The 18920-nt window shown below is 51.1% G+C and overlaps 6 protein-coding genes across 6 annotated transcripts; 2 read left to right on the plus strand and 4 right to left on the minus strand.

The window, feature by feature from the left end:
* Positions 1-336: 336 nt before the first annotated feature.
* On the plus strand, positions 337-1859 carry SCP_0501240 (Aspartic protease; the record flags this gene model as incomplete). The annotated part of the gene is made up of 6 exons (XM_027758190.1): positions 337-515; positions 573-928; positions 987-1117; positions 1173-1573; positions 1623-1727; positions 1790-1859. The coding sequence occupies 6 exons, from the start codon at positions 337-339 to the stop codon at positions 1857-1859; spliced, it is 1242 nt and encodes a 413-aa protein (XP_027613991.1).
* Positions 1860-2668: 809 nt separating this feature from the next.
* On the minus strand, positions 2669-5435 carry SCP_0501250 (hypothetical protein; the record flags this gene model as incomplete). The annotated part of the gene is made up of 5 exons (XM_027758191.1): positions 2669-2792; positions 2851-4271; positions 4326-4877; positions 4938-5015; positions 5070-5435. The coding sequence occupies 5 exons, from the start codon at positions 5433-5435 to the stop codon at positions 2669-2671; spliced, it is 2541 nt and encodes an 846-aa protein (XP_027613992.1).
* A 1189-nt stretch (positions 5436-6624) lies between these two features.
* Positions 6625-8251, minus strand: SCP_0501260 (hypothetical protein; the record flags this gene model as incomplete). Its single annotated transcript, XM_027758192.1, has 11 exons — positions 6625-6706; positions 6767-6827; positions 6889-6938; positions 6997-7012; positions 7077-7148; positions 7204-7342; positions 7401-7439; positions 7503-7756; positions 7816-7849; positions 7915-8038; positions 8091-8251. 11 exons carry the CDS (start codon positions 8249-8251, stop codon positions 6625-6627), a joined length of 1032 nt encoding a protein of 343 aa, XP_027613993.1.
* A 2927-nt stretch (positions 8252-11178) lies between these two features.
* SCP_0501270 (hypothetical protein) lies at positions 11179-11453 on the minus strand (the record flags this gene model as incomplete). Its single annotated transcript, XM_027758193.1, has 2 exons — positions 11179-11247; positions 11304-11453. The coding sequence occupies 2 exons, from the start codon at positions 11451-11453 to the stop codon at positions 11179-11181; spliced, it is 219 nt and encodes a 72-aa protein (XP_027613994.1).
* A 3328-nt stretch (positions 11454-14781) lies between these two features.
* Positions 14782-15779, plus strand: SCP_0501280 (hypothetical protein; the record flags this gene model as incomplete). The annotated part of the gene is made up of 4 exons (XM_027758194.1): positions 14782-14953; positions 15007-15072; positions 15127-15459; positions 15511-15779. The coding sequence occupies 4 exons, from the start codon at positions 14782-14784 to the stop codon at positions 15777-15779; spliced, it is 840 nt and encodes a 279-aa protein (XP_027613995.1).
* Positions 15780-16087: 308 nt separating this feature from the next.
* SCP_0501290 (Uncharacterized pyrophosphatase/phosphodiesterase) lies at positions 16088-18527 on the minus strand (the record flags this gene model as incomplete). The annotated part of the gene is made up of 13 exons (XM_027758195.1): positions 16088-16375; positions 16428-16663; positions 16715-16901; positions 16964-17025; positions 17083-17167; positions 17226-17283; positions 17346-17395; positions 17452-17538; positions 17599-17638; positions 17691-17708; positions 17929-17942; positions 17999-18089; positions 18142-18527. 13 exons carry the CDS (start codon positions 18525-18527, stop codon positions 16088-16090), a joined length of 1602 nt encoding a protein of 533 aa, XP_027613996.1.
* Positions 18528-18920: the final 393 nt, after the last annotated feature.

Raw genomic sequence — 18920 nt, forward strand, 5'->3', positions numbered from 1 at the left:
TTCACAGGCTTGCACAGAACTCGAGTGCACTTCGCGCAGCGGACGTCGCAAAGCGATCGGCGTCAGTGACCATCTGCAAGGACTGCTTCGATGCAACGTGGTAGTGGAGACCACCCCGCTGCGATCGTTGTTGTCCACATGTTTACTTCAGCGACCACATCAATCTGACCCTCATGACATAGCATCTTATGCGAGATGAGCATGCGGTCTCCAAGTTTTTGAGTAGTATAAAAGCCAGGTCACTTTGGCCAGTAACCTCATCCAGTCGTCGAGATCTGTCTCAAAAAACATCTTCACAGTCCTCTGCTTGTTCTCTAGCTTCAGCTACCAAGTACCATGTTCTGCAAGGCAACTCTGCTCACCGTAGCGCTCGCTCTCATCGCGTCTGCGAGTCCAATTGCCCGCGACTCTCAGTCTGGCATACACGTCCCCCTCCATAAGCGCGGTAGTCTAAAGAAATCCGACGGCTCCTTCGACTACGCGAAGGCGGCCATCCAGTTTGCTAAAGTCCAGAAGTATGTATCTCTCGTGATCACGCTGTACGGGTACTCATGTACGTATGTCATGTGCAGCAAGCATCGCCAGAACTTGATCAACCTCCAGCGCAACAAAGGTTTTCTTTCTGACAGTCTCTATATCCCAAAGCCTGTCACGCTCTCCAAGCGCCAGGCTTTGCCGTTGACCGACGAACAGAATGGTCTTGAGTGGATGGGTACCGTCTCCATCGGCACGCCTGCGACCGACTTCGCGATCGACTTCGACACTGGCTCTGCTGACCTCTGGATCCCCTCCTCCTCATGCAGTGGATGCGGCTCGCACAGCACATACAATCCATCCTCGTCGTCAACCAGCAAGAGTGAGAGTGGCACCTTCCAGATTAGTTATGGAGACGGGTCTACCGCTTCTGGCCCCGAGTACACAGACACTGGTCAGTAGTGAGCTTCCCCGGTTAGAGGCCGATCGATACTGACCTCGTGGCCATCCAGTATCTCTGTCCGGTGTTACTGTCACTGGCCAAGCCCTTTCGGCTGTGACGAGCGAGTCTGGTGAATTCCAGTCGGACCCTGCTGATGGCCTAATGGGATTGGCCTTCCAGTCGATTTCTCAGCTTCAATCTGTGCGCCATATCTTTCCATCGATGCTCTCCTCTCTCCCTCTAATATATGGCGCAGAGCCCCTTCCCCTTCACTGCCTCCAGTGAAGGCGTGATCTCCCAGGGCGTCTTCGCTTTCAAGCTCACGTCCAGCGGCGCCGAGTTGTACATGGGCGGCACCGACTCCTCGCTCTATAGCGGTGACATTGAGTATCACGACCTTTCGTCATCGGACGGATTCTGGCAGATTGGCGGCGCGTCCGCGATTGTGAATGGTCAGACGGCAACTTCCGGCTTTGACACCGTCATCGACTCTGGCACCACGCTCGCGTACGGCCCAACCTCCGGCGTTTCCCAGCTCTACGCCGCTATCCCCGGCTCCCAGCAGGGCAGTGATGGAACGTACACCTTCCCCTGCGACAGTAGTGCCACCGTCGGCTTCAGCTGGGGTGGCCAGACCTGGCAGATTGACCCGAGCCTGTAAGTTTTCCTGCCCTGAGGTGAGCCCAACTTACTATCTCGTACACAGCTTCAACCAGGGTACCTCGTCGAGCGACTCTAGCCAGTGCGTTGGTGCCATTGGTGCCAGCGATAACCTCGGCCTGGGCTCTAACACATGGCTCCTCGGCGACATGTAAGTAGTGCTCACTTGAACAAATGTCTGGCACTTCCTGATCTTCCGCTTTCCCCTTCCAGTTTCATGTCCAATGTGTACACTGCTTTCTCCATAGATCAGAACGCCGTCGGCTTCGCTGCTCTGGCATGATTGCGCAATTGCATAATGAGCTGTCTTTCGACCCTGTATCTTGCTCGAGCTGTCTTGTGATTGCGGTCTGTATACCAATGCGATGTATTGTGTAGTTTCTTGAATGACCAACGATACAGCTTGTGACGTTCGCACTTTGGTTGATGGAGTGATATCGACTTGCAGCCGCAACGCTGTTGTATTCCAATTCGAGGACATGCGAGGGATCCAGTCTGTACAGTGATCACGATTCACAGGTGTGAAGACGCGAATACAACATCAGTATAAACAACAGGGTATAACCAACAGGGTAAAGGTATATGGATCCGGCTACTGTCTGACAGGTTCATCTGTAGAGAATATGTACAGTAGATGACGCGCCAGGTCTGACTTAACAAAGCGAGGTGAGAGCGAAAGCTTGACGGTATATGAGAGGAGATGCGGAGCCTCAGTTTGAATTCTCGGACGTCTCTTCGTCCGCTGAGAGGCGAGACATGGTATATAATGCAACTCCGATGGTGGAGCTGCCGACTTCGCACTCTGTCGAGGGGTATGTGGTCGAAGGCCAATCTGGCCGTTCGACTATGAGGATTGCAGAACCGGCAGAACCACAGATACGATGTAATCCCGACTATGGGCAGCTGAACGACAATTTCAGGGATAGAATCCATGATGAGGCGACACCACCTGGACAGCACCAGGAAGTAGACCGCATGCACTGCAATGCCCATGCCTAGTGCTTCGTCGAGCGAGCGGTGTCAGGCGACAATGAATTCCAAGGATATGAGAGGAGGTCGGAGGACTCTAGGGCAGCTTCTTGGGTAGCCGGACTACACTGGCTTCATCCGCGCCATCATCGCAGATAATTCGTCGGTTGCGCCCTTGCCCACAGACGGGGTTGACACTTTCGCCGCGGGTCTAGACATGTAGGCCGCTGGGAGCACTGGTCCCCCCCTGTAGAAGCGGCGTGAACTCTCGATATAACAGACAATAGGTATGAAAGTTCACATACCGACGATAGTAGTTGAGAACGAATCCTCCGGTAACGTCCTTGGGCGCCGCCTGTCCTTGCTCCTTCTCGTCTGGTTCATCATATATGTTATTCTCCTCTTCGTCGCAATCTTCTTCTTCAGTTGTAGAGTCATAATCGTCTTCGTCGCTGCATTCATCCCCGTCCTGTTCACCTTCATCATGGATCGCTTCGTCGTCGGCGACATTGCCGTCTCCGTCTTCGCTGCACTGCTGAGGCTTCTCCGTAGCCTGATCTTCCTTCAAAACCACCTCACACTCCTCTTCGGTGAAGTCAGGGAGATCATCACTCTCTTCCCTCTGAGCCGACAGGAGTTCAGTCGCTTTGTCCATGATCTCATGATCGCTGTTCGTACCGGATTCCTGGCTCGATCCCGCAACCACAGCTTCAACTTCGGTGGGATTTACCGTGCCGTTAGACTGAGTCTCCGTAGCCGCAACTTCCTGTGCAGCAACCATTTGCTTTCCCAGGCTGTCGAGGAAGCTATGAGCCTCTTTCCGCAGGTCCCTTTCGAGCGGCACCTGCGTTGGGTCTGTCTCGCCGATAGCAGTGGGAACTTCAGTACTGTCGACTCCAGGAACATCCTTCTCGGCAACGTCAGTCCTGTCGGGCGTAGGAACATCCGTTTTGGTAGCGTTGAGGCTGTCGGGCGCAGGGACATCCGTTTCGGCAGCATTGATGCTGTCGGGAGAGGGAACATCCTCCTCGGCTACCTCGGTAAGCTGATCCTCCAACTTCACGGCGAAGTCGTCGGAATCGTAGTCTTCCAAATCGTCGAGCTTCTGACCTTTGTTGTTACCGCCAACAGTACGCCGGCCATGTCTACGCGTTCTGGGAGGCTGCGGTCTATTGCGTGTAACAGACGTAGAGAGAGGAGTGATGCTATGCACGACGGCCGGGTGCACCTCAGATGCCTGCTCGGCCATTTCTTCGTCGTTGTCGTACCCAGCAGAGTAAGGATCCGCGCTCAAGGGAATGTCCTCACTGTGTAACAGCGCACAATAACCCGAGTCGTCGACATCCATAACATCCGTCGTGGCGGAGCTCCTTGTCGTCGTCGTCATATCGATATCGTACGTCCAATTCTCTATATCCATTGCATCGTATGCATGATAATCCATCGGGTCGTCCTGATCGTAATTCACACAGCGCGAGCTTGTGACGTCCAGGGCTGTTGGAGATGGTCCGTAGAAATTCGTCGGGAATGCACTGGGCGGACTATGGTAGAACATCGAAGGCGCAGGTGCAGAGATGGTAGACAAGGCAGGATCGGTGAATAGCACCGGAGCGGCGGGTATAGCGAACACAGTAAACAGGGAAGGCTCCGTCGATAGGGCGAGAGGCTGTTGCTGTTGCAGATATGCCATCTCTGGGTAGAGATATCCATTGTACTGAACCGGCCACTGATGTGAGCGTGAGTAAAGACGTCCGAGGGATATAAGCAAAGGTAGACTTACTGTGTTGTATCCAATGGGAGTCTGCATAGTGAAAAAGTCCTTCGTTTGTCCTAGAGCAGCTGACGATCCGTACGTGGCATCTTGCACGAAACCCGCTCCATACTGGCCCTCCTCCTGGACGAACGAATCTGACATATCGATATCGAGCTCGGAATCGCATTCTGGAAGAGACTTCGGGCCGTCCCTGCTCAAGTCACAAATTGCGTCAGGATACGGGGCTGTGGGCTCTTCTTGACATAGGTGGGCCTGAGACAGTTGGTCCACAACTTGTCCATGGACGATGTCGTGAGCCGGTGCGATGAATCCCGAAGGCTGAGGGACACTCCTAGGGAAGACTAGTGATGTCTCGGAAGACGAAGGCGTCACTGCGTAGGACAAGCTGGGAGTGGCCTCGCCACTCCGAGAAGGCTCGTTACAAGAAGTGTCGGCGGGTGGTTCCCATGAAACAACGGGAGTGACCTGAAAGTCGGACTCGGTGGTCAACGTGGGTAACTCGTAGCTGGCATGTGGTTGGGGAGCCACCGCGATTTGGGAGGTTGTTGCGGGAAGGATCTGGTGGGCGAGAATCCGTCAACACGGTAGACAGGTAGTCGAACAACAAAGAGTACATACTGTCTCAAACTCCGAGGTGTGGCCTTCTCGTGGATTGACGGCTGTGTCTCCCTTGGTGAGACACAGGAGGACGTAGGCCTAGAAGAAGTTGTCAATGGGGTAGGTAAGCGGATGACAGAGAAAACTACGAACCTCCTCCATGTCAAGGGGCTCGTTGCACATTGCCTCATAGGCGGCTACGAAGTCAGTGGCCTTTTTTTTGTCGGCAGCCACAATAGAGGCCGCTGCGGGAGCACAAGGGAGGTCTGTGGCGTCCGGAAAGACAAGCTTTTCCAGGCGCGTCTGAGTCGACAGCAGTGTAGAGACAAAAGACCGTCGCTTCTTTATGTCGTATGGTCGAAAAATTTCTGTACGATCGTCGTCCAGGTTGTGTGGCGCAGACTGGGGTTCGACGGGCTCATCGAGCTTTGCATCGAGGATGGTATCCATTGCATGTATAAGAAAGCGAGGAACGCCTCGCAGTTCGGAGAAGGCGCGCTTTACGCGTCGCTTGATCATTGTTCTGAAAGAGGTGTTGGTGGTTGGGGAGAAAGGGAATGTGGCGCTGCGAAAGTTGAGGCCGCTTTGGAAGCGCCCGTTCCTGCTTAGGTTATGTAGATTCAGTCAGTAGCGTGTCCGAAAAATAACAGATAATCTTGTTGGCCGTGGCTCTGGATAGCCTAGAATCGCTGATATCCTACAGTGGATTTCACCTTGGTGGCGTTGTCATCAGCCATTTAAAGAACAATGGCAAGTGGCTATGCGCCATTAGGGACATTGTGGTCCTCCGCTACAACAAAAATCCTAGATAAGCTATCCTTTATTGCCCGCCTTTTGTAATCGGAGAATTAGAATGCTGTAGATCAGCTTTACATCGGTAGGCTGGGGGTGCCTTCTACGCCTATGAAGGCGAACAGCTGCTTACCCTGTGGGGTGCCATCTAACTCGTCAGAGTAGCCAGAACGCATTATACGCAATCCACACAAGCAAAGTGACATAGCTCTTTGAATCAATCCGCCGAAGCATGAGACCAGTCAACGGCATTTAGGCACGACACAGAAGGGTCTCGGGAGAACACAAGAAGATGTACAGCAAAGAAGCCACATTCGTATATTGCGTTTATGCCAGACTAGAGGCCCTGGTATTTTTCACTACCATGCTGGAGTTCCGCAGGATGAAGTCAGTTGCGCGACACTGCCGACTGTCACTGACACTGAGGAATTGCCCGTCCGAGTCCCCACTGTCACTTGCCTAGTTACCGACGCGTCGCTCACGTGACTGTCATTTCGCAAAAAATTCTTGAGACGCCCGGGCACGGACAAGTCGCATCTGTTGTCTGTATCTCGTGCAGGGCAGCGCCATACGCTATAGAATATACATTGTACAGCTACGTAGTGGCTGCAAGTGGAATAGCTGGAACGTCCTAATACTTAAAAGGTGCAAAGTGCGCAGGCACTGGTATCAGTGGCAGCCTACGCGGGGCAGATAAAACTTGAATGGATCATACAAAGAATACAGTACTTAGAGTAGACCACATGGAGACATAAAGCGGTAGCACAATAGTATATTGCAAGCAATCTACATTACCCCGGATCATACAACGTACGTATTAACCAAGAAAAGCCCGAAACGCTATACATATCCTCTCCTGTTCATGATGGGTTGCGTGGCGAAGCATAAAAGCAGGGAAGCATCTTTTTCCTGAATATCAAACGATTTCGTCTACGCCTATTATCGGCCCTTCCGGCTCATCCTCCGCGGCGGCTTCACGAACAGCCGCAGCCTTGTACCTTCGAGAAGAGTGCGAGGGTACAGTCAACAAGTCAAGACCATGGGAGAAAGATGCTTACGTTCTACTGAGAATGCTATCCGACCCAGTGTATATTAACATGTCGTAGATGAATACGCCCACTGCAGGAAGGAAAGCAACCAATCAGGGCGACGATCTCAACAGAATGGCCTCTTTACGTACCAAGCGCGCCTACGATAGGGCCGATGATGGGACACCAGAGCCAATACTGACTGAAAAAGTGGAATGTCAACCGTCGCCGCATCATTACCTTGCAAAAGTGATACGTACTGCCTGAATGTGAAGACTGCAGGAAAAAGTATTCACGATCAGTGAATACCTCGACATTGAGTAAATGTAACATTACTGACCTTCCTTGCCATAGCCAACCATCGCAGTCAACAATCTAGGCCCGAAGTCGCGGGCAGGATTAATAGCGTAACCTGGCATTCGCCACGGTCTGTCAGAAGATCGAGTAGAAAAAGTATGGCAGCATACCTGTCTGCATGCCGAGCGCAATACCAATTCCGAGCACTGCGATGAACAATACGAGGGGCAGCAATCCCGCCGGAGGGGGTCCATTTTTAGGGTCGGTGGCAGAGCAAACGACGAATAAGAGACACACTGTGCCGACGAACTGAAAATAAATAGGTCAAACACCGGCAGCAGATAAAAATGCTGGATTGGTGACCGACCTCATCAAACCACGCAGAGACGGGGGTCATGTATGGCGCCTACGCCACACACAAAGCATGTTAGTAGCGATTTCCGCTACAAAATTTCGAGAAAACACCAACAGCGTAGGTCGAGAACAGGGAAGCAGTCCCTGGAACTGTCCGAATCGACCGACCACCCTCGTAGAGGTCAATAGCGTGGATATAATTTGCGTACACAATCCCGGCACCGCACAGCGCCCCCATAAGTTGCGCAAAAATGTACACGGGAACTTTGCGCCACGGGAAGCCCCGGAACGTTGCAAGGGCTATCGTTACAGCGGGATTGATGTGTCCACCAGATATTCCGGCGGAAAACCACACGCCGAGGGCAGTACCTGTGGGATCAGCGATAAGCCAATCGTCTACGCAGACTGCTGGTCGCGATACGGCTTACCGACCGCCCATCCCGTAGCAAGAGCCAGGTAATCCTGTGAATCAGACAAGGCGTCAGTTTTTACCGTCAAAATCCGATATCGGCCTCACTGAGACTTACTCCTTTGGGCGACGCCGCGACCTTCGTGTTACTGGAAAGTACAACTTGACAGTCTACCCCGGTACCGAAAATGATCAGGATCATCGTGCCAAAGAACTCTGCAGCGGGCTGTCTGAGGAGTTCTCTGGAGATTCGTCAGACAACAACACATTCGCTTGGAAACCGAGAAATCGCACCTAATCCTTAACCACTTGTAACGGTGTTTGGTAAAGAAAGCGGAATCATTGACGGAGGAAGCAGTACCATCTACGGAGTCTGATTTTTCCAAGTGTTGAGTGGACTGCATCTTGGAAGAGAAAGAGGTAGGAAACTCCTGCTCCTTGAGAGAGGGCGACATGTAAAGGGACGAAGATGGAGGGACAAGTAACCTCCGTCAATAAAATACAGAGTCGGGGAGAACTTTCAGTCGGTACACAGCACTACCTGCCTAGACCCGGAGAAGACGAGGATGTGCGACCGACACGAGTCCGACATCCATCTGCCCTCTATCCGCACTTATAAGCGTGTCGAGCAGCAGAATCTGGATGAAAACAGTGGCGCTCGAGTCTGCCCCATGACTTGGGCAATGGTGTCATGATGCAGCGTTCCGACTGCCAATTTGCACAGAGCAGATGGCGAGAATAGATCTTGCGGGGATTCGAGAAGTGGGAGGCACCCGAACCCCGCTCCACGTGATCGCTCCAGCAGCCGCGGTGTTGAACGTTGATCGCCTCTGCCTCACTCACGTCTACCAACCTTTCCTGAGACATCAGAACCATTCTATCTTCTGCATTAACGACTCCTAAGTTCGCAACGCAGGTAACACTAGGTAACGCCACTCGCGGTCCCGCAAACTGAAAACGACCGGTCATCTTTCGTATTAGGTATATCGCTAAGTCCACCATCCCGCATGTATTTGACCTCGTTAACCTCGGATCCCGGCCAGGGCTTAAATTTTGAGCTCGTCTCTATACCACGCGTCTCCATCGCCGGCAGATTCGCCACCGGCATTGCGAGATGGGGATTTGAGCTTACGGCGGTGGTGTTTTACTTGTCATAGGACGCGAATCGAAGACCACGGGGTTCTTTCGCAGGGCGTAAGACCTGCGACCGCAGCGAACCTAGCCGCATGCGTGCGGCATGCTGACGCAATCCGAGAGTCTCTGTGCCCTCCCTGCGACGGTGACCACATATTTCTCCCCGAAGGAAAGAACCCATTTACGGCGTCGAGCAGGTATTTTTTTCTCTCAAATTCTCCGGCGAGTACTGTGTCCCGTTCGTATGGCATGGAACTGGTAAGTGGCTGGCAGATGAAATGCCAAACAGTCGGTTGTGATAGTCTCGGTACGTCCGGCCCTGGGCGTTCATTTGGATTGATAGCACGGAGGCTGGGCTGGAATAGAGGCATGAACCATCCGGCAACATCTCCACATTCGTTCCTTGATTTTAATCGATCGTTGTGTCCATCGTAATGGAACGGCGTCAGCCGGCGTAAGGGCCGGTAGGACCGGTGCGTCGTCTTATCGGTTCAAAGAAGCTTCACTTCCACAGGCTGCTCCGTTTCGTCCACCGTATGTTCTTCTTCCGGGGCCGTCCGTAACGATCTTATTCCAGGTAGAGTCGATAGACATGCATCGAATAGTTTTCAACATCCGCAACTTGCATGCGAATGCGAGAATACAATTATCCGGTACGCGCAATTTTTGTGCGTGTGCTTGCGCTGATGACCCATTTAGTTCTGTCAAACCTATCTCCCCAGGATATTTAGGAGGCCCACGCTCTCGAGCACGAGAGCAGCTTGGTGCCTTGATCTGTTTCTCTTGGCAGTTGTTCCCTTCGTCGCCAGCCGCCGCGCATCCCACCCGAGAACTAGTCGCCCTCCGACTCGGAAGCTACTTTCCCCCCAATCAGTTCTGTTCACTCCTTAGATATCGTTTGCCGACGTTGCCTTCTGAGAGAGAATTGAACCTTTTCATGTGTCCTCTATGGCAATGGCTACTGCGTGTCTGCAGCGTGCACGAGTACTACACCGCACACAGCCTTTGGAACTTCGGCATACATCGGCCAGTGATACGCAAGTCAGGTGAGACAACAAGCGCGTACAGCTGAATCACTGGCATTTCAGTACATAGTTCCAGTCGATGGGATCAAACCTCCGCCGACAGCCGTTAGCTCCTATTACTCTTAGGACTGCGGTATCCTCCAAACGCAGACTTTGAGCTGCGAGCCAGAGGGGAAAGGGGGATGGGCTAGGATCACCTCTGTCGCTCACAAGTTCCATACACACCAGTCAGGTGGACGATCCAGCCTATCCCTTTCAAATTCTATCTGTCGACTGCTCGGAGGGTTTCACAATGAGAACATTGGCAATATGCTTGAACACGATGTCTGACCATTGCCTAGAAATTAATCCTCGGCCCTCAGTATTGTCGCCAAGTACCGTAGCAGGCAGGGCCTCTGTACCCTTCACAAACGCACCGGGGAAGCTATCGGATGGACGGCCGCGGCGTTCAGGGTCTCGTTTTCGAGGAGGTAGGCGTTATGCGCGGGTCCATCCAAGGTCTATCCCGATCGCACACCGCGGCAAAGGACGGTGAGGTCCCCTGTGGGGATATCATGATCGTCCGGCCAGGCTCAACAGAATTGTCTTGACGATATCCTCAATTTCCTATTGATGTCTTCAGATGAGGGCCGTGTGACGCGAGAGCTTCCACAGCCCCAAACCAGTGAGGTACGATAACTAACCCAGGTACCTGGGGAGCGCGGTGGCCTGCACTCACCCTCCCCTCACAGCCCCCATGCATGCATTCATGTCTTCCTACTGCTGACGGCCCTCACGCTCGTCCAGCACAATGCTACTCCGGCGGGAACTCATGTGGTGGAGGTGCAGCTTGTGTGCAGCGGATTCTTTCTCTACGGAACCAACCGCTCGCCGAAGCGTCGTCCATGCCTTCACCCAGGGCCTTTTCTTTGCGTCGATGTACGTGTACAGAGCGTTCGTTATTGACACCAGCAGGGATTCGGGAGCTAGCTCTTTGTGCACCAATTATTCTATCCGTCTACTCAGAAACAATTTATTGCATTAGCTAAAAGTATACGGGCTCTGGAAGGAGTGCTTGGTGAGACTTATGGGCTAAGCCGTGATCCGGATACACAGGATCAAAAAAAAATTGCGTATCAACTACGGTACGTGTAAGCTGACATGAATTGGCCAGGGTCTCCCCAGACATTCCAGAAGTTAGAACTGTTCAGAGTGAGAGCACTGAATCGCATTCACAGCAAACATCAATCACTTAGCTCGGAGGTGAGTCCTTGAATGTCGACGGCGACCCAGATCATGTCGTCTGCATGTCCCTGCACCGGAGGACATTGCTGTTAAGCATCAACCGCAAATAGAAAACGTTGCTTACATTCGACGTCAGCGGCCCAACTCTGGGCTCCTCAACATTGACTTCAGCATGTCGAAGAAATGCACTTTGAGCGACCAGCCAACGAGGGCCTTGGCGCGGAATGGAAAAAGCGTGGTGATGCACCGGCGTGGATAAGAGGGCCAACAACATGATCGTAGGATGCTCATGTCCTCGTAGCTCTGCCCGAAGAACTGCTGCTCCGAGTCCGCGTTCCACACCTTCTGCATGATCACTTCATACGCACTCTCGCGCTGCGGGCGACACGTTCTTCCGCGGGCACGGGAGCCAGCCGCGAGACGGATCTCTGGCGGGCATGCTAGTAACCGCGGGGCATGAGGAGGAGAGAGGACAAGGGGACGTACCGCGATCTCTGACCACCCTACAGGGTAGCGGTCACGCAGATTATCCATTCGAGGAAAATGCAGACACATATCCTGCGGGAAGGCATCCACTGTGGTCTATGGGCACCAGAGAAATCACGCACCAGACAAGTAGACACAAGCCAAATTATAAGGGCCAGTGCCGCACAACGAGTGCGGACCGGTTTCGAACAGTTGTGTCCCAACTTGGCAGCCGCTGTCTTCCCTCACAGATTACTATCCTAGTTTGTGTCTGCAGCATTTTCACACTCCAGCCGCCCTACTATGCAGGTATCCTATGTCGTTCCGACCAGTGAAGATAACGTCATTGGCGCTAGGCACGGGCGTTATTAACGTCTCCGCGCTTCTGCTGTGGTCGGCGCGTTGCAAGCCTAAGTGTGTTCTCTCACCGGAGATGACTGGCGGTGTCGCGACCATGCCCCAGCGATGCTGTGGAATTGCCTCAGATGCATGGGAGACGTATGCGAGGTAATTGGCTATTGAAAAATTGAAGGATTGAAGGCAAATATAACTGAAGTCTGCCGCTGGCAGTCCACCCATGAAAGTCGCCGACTACACCGCGATTCATGGCTCTGAAGCTTTAGCGTATGTTTTGTTGAAAGTGGGCAAGATGGCGCCCATATCGGAGATTGCCGGCGGAGTTTCCCGTAGTAGATTTTGTACGGTCGTGCATTAGGAGAGGATTTTATCATCACTGCTGCACTGTCTGTTGCCGCTTGTGCAATAGGTTTTGATTTAGTATAGCATGTGTTTCGTATTGGAGCCTAACACTGTGTTCTCAGTGGCAAAATAAGCTCTTTCATTGTATTGCACAGCACCACTTAGTACTCAGTTTCTGTTTTCTGTGTTATCCTAAGTACTACAAACTCGACCAGCCCCTTTAATCCATTCACCCATCCCACTCCCTCCAACTCAAAGGTTTTTGAAGTACATCTATAAGTGAATGACTTGTGAGGTTCACATTTTTCATGGTCAAATTGGGAGCTTACACAGAGTTAGGAATTTGTAATATCATCTAGCTTCAGATGAGAATCTCCCCTGCATTGTGAGTGGACAATAACACATCAGCAATGATACAAGCTTCCCATATGTATCTCAATTGTTCTTCCATGTCTGCATTGATCATCCAGAGTCAGAAATCTTTAGGAAGATAGTGACATTGATAAAATATCTGCACCAATATGTGTATCTTGAATTTTGTCAACAATTTGAAGGACCATATGTCGGAAAACCTTTTTGTGCCTAGTAAGGCAGTTGTGATAGATTTTGACCTCTCTTGCAATAGAAATGAAAAAATTAAAGCAATTTGAGTAATTTTAATATTATTTTTGTCCCCTACAAGGCAGTTATAAGTCCCAAATAAGAAGTTGTCAGGCAAGGTTCATTGCAAGACACATTAATTTTTTTGACATAGCTCAGATACAGCCAGTGATCTGTTCAGCAATGTGTGATTGCCTCAAGATTTTGGCAACAATTCCACTAGCAATTATCTCTTAACTGACACACAGACAATGTTCCCTCAATATGATGCCAACTGGCAGCATCAGGAAAACCCAACTTTCTCTTATGGACTTATTTAGACTTTTGGGTCTGAGAACCCTTATTTAAGGCCATAAGTGTTCAAATAAGTCGAATTTCAGACTCAGGGAATATGCCTTAGGCCCTTTTTGTCCTTATGTCCTTAAATAAGGACCATAAGTCCATTTAAGTTATTTAAGTGTCCTTTTAAGAAAAAGTGGGGTTTTCCTGATGAGTATGTATCCCTGCCATTGTTTACAAACTGAACAGTTCAGCTCATCCAAATTTGTAACAGAAGCAGTACATGCTTCACCAACACATCATTGATGCTCTGTGGTAGTGAAATAAGCTAAAAGTGTATACTTCTGAGACTCTCCACTACTTGGATGAACTGGATATGACATCATACATGAGGGAATAATCTACATGGACTGGATGTTCTGTTCTTGGTTCCGTTCACTAGAACTGCAAAGCAGGGCATGTAGAGGGTTGGAGCAAGATTTGTTTCCTGAACAACTACTGGATGCCTTCTCGTAGCCGTTTAGAAACGTTCTAAACTAAAATTTGTCTCTAAATCAGGCCGGCACATCGGCAAATTGATCTCCGCATACCGTGAGAGCAAAGTGAGCTCTTTCTAAACCTTATATCTGGAAGGGGGGGTCGACCCCCCCTTTCAGATTCTAAACGTCTCTTTAAACAATAATTTCAATCTCCGCCCACTCGCAATGCCCATCTTTGCCTATATTTGGTGCTGCATATTGCTTACATCATGCTGCCGCTCGTCCTCCGACCCTCTAGAACTTGGTTTGATCATCATCATGTTGCGACGCTACGGTTTCACAAATCCTGCTGTTCCGACACAGTGGGGTGTTTTGCAGTCCGCTTTGTGATTTAGAAGTGCTCCAAATCCTACGGGAAGGCATCCACTGTCATGAAGGGTTAGAGGTCATGTAGGTACAGTCTGCATGAACCTAGACTGCTCAACACAGAATAACATGAACCGCCCACTATATAGACTGCAGAATTAATCTCCTGGAAAAATGGAGCAAAGTCATGATCTGCATTGAGACCCGGAGCTTTGGGATGGAGCGGGCCAGTATGTACTCTCGCGTTCATAGTAGCATGGGACTAGAAGCATGAATGGTATAAAACTTGGAATGTCAGCATCTGGAAACTGCACAAGGCTATGAGGCCTACATAGGACTATGTAGTAGGGACCTGGCTAGCCGAGTGCTAGCCGAGCCTACATAGTCCTACATAGGCAGCTGTAGACCTCCGAGCAAAGTACCAGTTGCAGATAAGGTTCCCGTGCCCTTCCGAGTCTAGACATCTAGGTTCGTACTCCAACCACAGAGATGCAGAATAAAATCAGCGAGGATATAGCGGCGGAATGGGGAATTGAGAACACACAAACCGCCGTGAAACGCTAGTGATAGTCGAAAGACTGAGGTCAGAAATTGGTGTAACTGGTTGACCACTGTAACTTGAAAAGCTACTGTAGTAGCTGACAAATCAAATCACGTGCGTCATGGCGGTGTTGAGCCTGTGAGTACCCAGACACAGTTTACACTTTCACCACCATGTCTATGTTCGATAAATTCAAGAGGGGTGCCCAGAGGGCTGGTGCACAAGCCTCTACCTTTATTAACGCAGGCTCAACCACTATTGCGAGCGGCTCGCGCGACTTCGTTCAGGGATTCAGTTTGCCAGGAGAAGCAGACAAGGCGGCAAAGATCCTAGCGAGTTTCCTGGGTGAGTGGGTGTTTGCGAAATATTGCTGGTTCGGATGTGCTCAAATCAAGTAGCGGATCCGGAGAATCCGGAATCTGCACTGAACTCCATTCCAAAGGTGGTGCTTCAAAGAGCCCGAGGTGCGTCCATCGCTTTGGTTACTATGGGCTCGAAATATAAATGTACACCTGTAGGTCTTGCTGTGTTCTCCATTATCAAAGCTGGATTTGTGTTCTCCGGGAAGGCAGGCTCCGGGTTAGTTATTGCACGTCTGCCCGACGGCTCTTGGTCTGCACCTTCCTGTATCGCCACTGGCGGCGTCGGCTGGGGGCTGCAGATCGGTGCGGACCTCACCGAGTTCGTCATCGTGCTGAACAGCGACGACGCCGTGCGTGCGTTCTCGATGGGAGGAAACCTCACCATTGGCGGCAATATCAGCGCTGCGGCAGGCCCTATCGGCACTGGCGGCTCCATCCAGGCTAGCTTGGCACACCCCGCGCCCATGTTCTCGTACTCCAAATCGAAGGGCGAGTGTTCACGCTTCCATACTGCTGGCCTTTTGTCTGATCTCTCTCTAGGTCTCTTTGCTGGTCTCTCGTTGGAAGGGACTGCCCTCATCGAGCGCAAGGACGCTAATCGTGATTTCTACGGCTCTCCAGTTCCCGCGCGAGATATTTTGAGCGGTCATGTCCCCCCTCCGGAAGTTGCGTCAAAGCTATATGAGGTGATTGAAGCCGCCGAGGGCGTCGACGAGGCCGGCTTGCCAGAAACTGCATATGTTCCCACTGCGAGCGGCGACCACATGGAGGTGCGAGGAGGCGGCACGGTATTCGACGCGGAGCAGTGAAGAATGGCCACTGTGGAAACATTGGGGGTTGTAACTTAATGCCGGGGTGTACGAGCTAATGTTTTTCGAGTACGTTTCATGAGCTTCAGCCACGAAATTCGCCGTTGGATGTATTTACATTGTAATAGCATTCGGAGTGTCTTTTTTCATCGTTCTCAGGCGGCGGCTCCGATCGCGAGCTTCATGGCGAAGAAACAGAAACGTGATGATGGTGAAAACGCGAAAATCGTCTGACTTATTCCACGAACATATTATGAACACACGGCCCAGTCTATTCTACGCCAATTCCCGCCCGAATCCAATCCTGTCTAAAAGTACTTATCCCAGAAACCCTTCGTGCCATTTGTGTGCGCCGCATGCTCCTCAATGCCGACAAGCTTCATCATGAGGTTGTATATATTCACGTTCTCGAACGCGTCCATCACGAACGTGTCATCTGCGGTTGAGTGCCAACCTTTGTTGGGCCGCGACAGGAAACGCGGGAGGATATGTCCCTTTGTGCGCGACTGTTCGACCGCCTTCACCACAGCCGAGAAAGGCCCATGTGCAACGAACATTGCCTGCATCGACGGTTCACTATTGTCATAGCCATGATTCTAGACAGTCGCCGTCAGCCGAGGCTTTCAGCGGAGAGAAGAAGACACGTACACCCTTGCTCATGCCCGTCCCGTTCTCGATCCGGTTTGTAAGCACATAGCCCATTCGCGGCACGACATATATAGGGGAAATACGGTAATTATGCGCGAAGTGGTAGCGCTCTGGCATCGTGTTGTGAGTGTACACGGCGAATTTGCCCCCGCTAGCCTTTGCAGCGGCCAGCAAGATATTGAGGTACTTCTCATCATCGGCCTCGGGACGGAAGCGGAGGCCCATCGATGGCCAGCCTGCGGTGGAAGCGTCAACGTTGCATCAGGCTATGTCTGAAATTTACTCACCGTCTTCGTGTTCGATCATTGAAAAACCTTCGCCAAGAATGTCATCGATATAAATGTGCTCGGGATTACTGGTGTCTGTCATGCCGTGGTCGCTGACGAACACGATGTCGACTATGTCAGTCAAGTTGCGCGCTTCGAGGACGGAGTGTAAATCTTTTGCGAAGACATCCACGTTATGGAGGACTTTCTGTCGTAAAGGAAGCATTAACAATTCCCGGTTAAACATTCATAGCATTCAGAACAACTGACGTTGACAAGCTCCGAGGCGGGTCCGGCCAGATGACCAGCTTGGTCTAAGGAAGGTTCATATGCTGCATTCAGGGTTAGTCCTTGACTCAGGTTTGTTAGAGGTGTTGGCACATACGTACCCATGATCAACTGAGGCCGTTCATCGAGAGGCAAGTCAATCCACGCCACGATCTGGTCGAGCTTCTCTTGAAGTGGAACCTTGTCCTGTAAAATGAGTCTGGTCAACCTGCAAAATCCCGACGATATTCGAGAGATAACGTACCTTCCAAGGTACAAAATATGTGGGAGAAGCCCCAGTCATGGTTGTTGGTGGTCCTGGCCTGCCGGGAAAGTAACACGCGTCCATGAACAGCTGCGACACGACAAAATTATTTCCACTGACCACATCAGGTTTGCAGTGATAATGCCCGCTTGCTCGGCCGTCTCCCACATCTAGACAAAATCATTGTGAGCTTCAGACGAGCACAAAGATATCACAATATACATACAGGTTGACCCAACCACCATGACGAGTCCCAGGCCGAATCAATACTGCTGTACAGGAACTCCTTCTCGGTCTCGGGATCCCAGAAATTCTGACATTCCAAAGCACATCAGTCTCACACCTGAAAAGGGGGCAGAGCGTAAATACTGACGTTCCCGACGATACCGTGAGATTCGGCATACAGACCCGTCCTGAGAGGGCTTTAGCCGATGAGATCAGCGGCACGCAGGAATACTATCTTACATCAATGCCCAATGGTTTCTGTTAACGATAAGAAATGTCAGACCACGAACCAATGTTACAAAGAGCAACAGGTGTAAAGTTTATGGAGCGCATCGACGCGCCAACCCATATATATCACAGCATCGTCACGCAAAGTTAGCAGGCAGCCACTGCGCGATGGGATTGTACATGCAGGCCATAGGAACACAAGACCATACACATACTGGTGTGATTATTGCCAGAAACAAAGTCCACTCACGGAAAGGTCAAGGTCTGGGATGGATGTCAGTTAGTAGACAATGCTGAAAGTAACATGAGTATTAGCTCACGGGAAATATTGGCTTCATAGACTTCGCACGAAGGCCTTTCTTTGCGATGTCTAAGAGATGTGGTGTCAAGCCGCGGTCGAGGTAATCCGCCCTGAGGGTTACGTAATCAGTAAATAGTAGCAAGATGTCGTCGCATGACTTGCCGTAGGCCGTCAATTGAGACAATGAGAGCAGTCTTCCTGAAATCGTGAGTGCCGTTGCTGCGGAGTCGCCTGGAATTAAAATCAGCAGACGGGCGCGGAGACGGATACACTAAACCAGCGAGCGTTGGAAGAAAGACGATAGCAAAGATCAAAGATACGAGAAGCGACGTTGTAACCAGAACAATTCTGCGATACCGAGCCCAGTAAGAGACAGGTGGCACGTTATCCTCGTCTCCGAGTCCGTCGTCATCATCAAAGGGCCTATCGCCGTCGGACAATAGCCTCTTCCGTTCCTCATCTACGTTCGCCCCGAGTTCCTCCAGAGTCAGTGAACGGCGAACTGGATGGGCAGGAGACATGAGATCCGTCGAAACAGATCCTCTCATGAAGCCAAGTGACGAATAAGGAGCAAGCCAAGTGGGTCACTACTATAGCCGCCACTGGCAGTGCAGCTTACATAAGCTTAAAGACGTCCTGACATGGCAGGTGACGTAGTTCAACGATCCGGGCGACCACAGCATCTCCCAAAACTCCCTTGATTCATATTTACGACTTTACTATACTGTGTCTTGTACGATCTCACCATAATGCAGGCTAAATTGTCAAGAGACTATTCATCGACATCTAGGGTAGTACCGACTGAAATTCAAAGCCTTGAAATCACCGAGGTCCTTTCAAGTATGCAAAAACACAAAGTCTTATACTAGGGCTCCCCATCAAATCCCGGAGAGGATGCGTATAATTAAGGAGTTTATACTAATGTGGAAAGTATGAGTTCA

Source organism: Sparassis crispa, assembly GCF_003851025.1.
Source record: "Sparassis crispa DNA, contig_000004F, whole genome shotgun sequence".
Lineage (NCBI taxonomy): Eukaryota > Fungi > Basidiomycota > Agaricomycetes > Polyporales > Sparassidaceae > Sparassis > Sparassis crispa.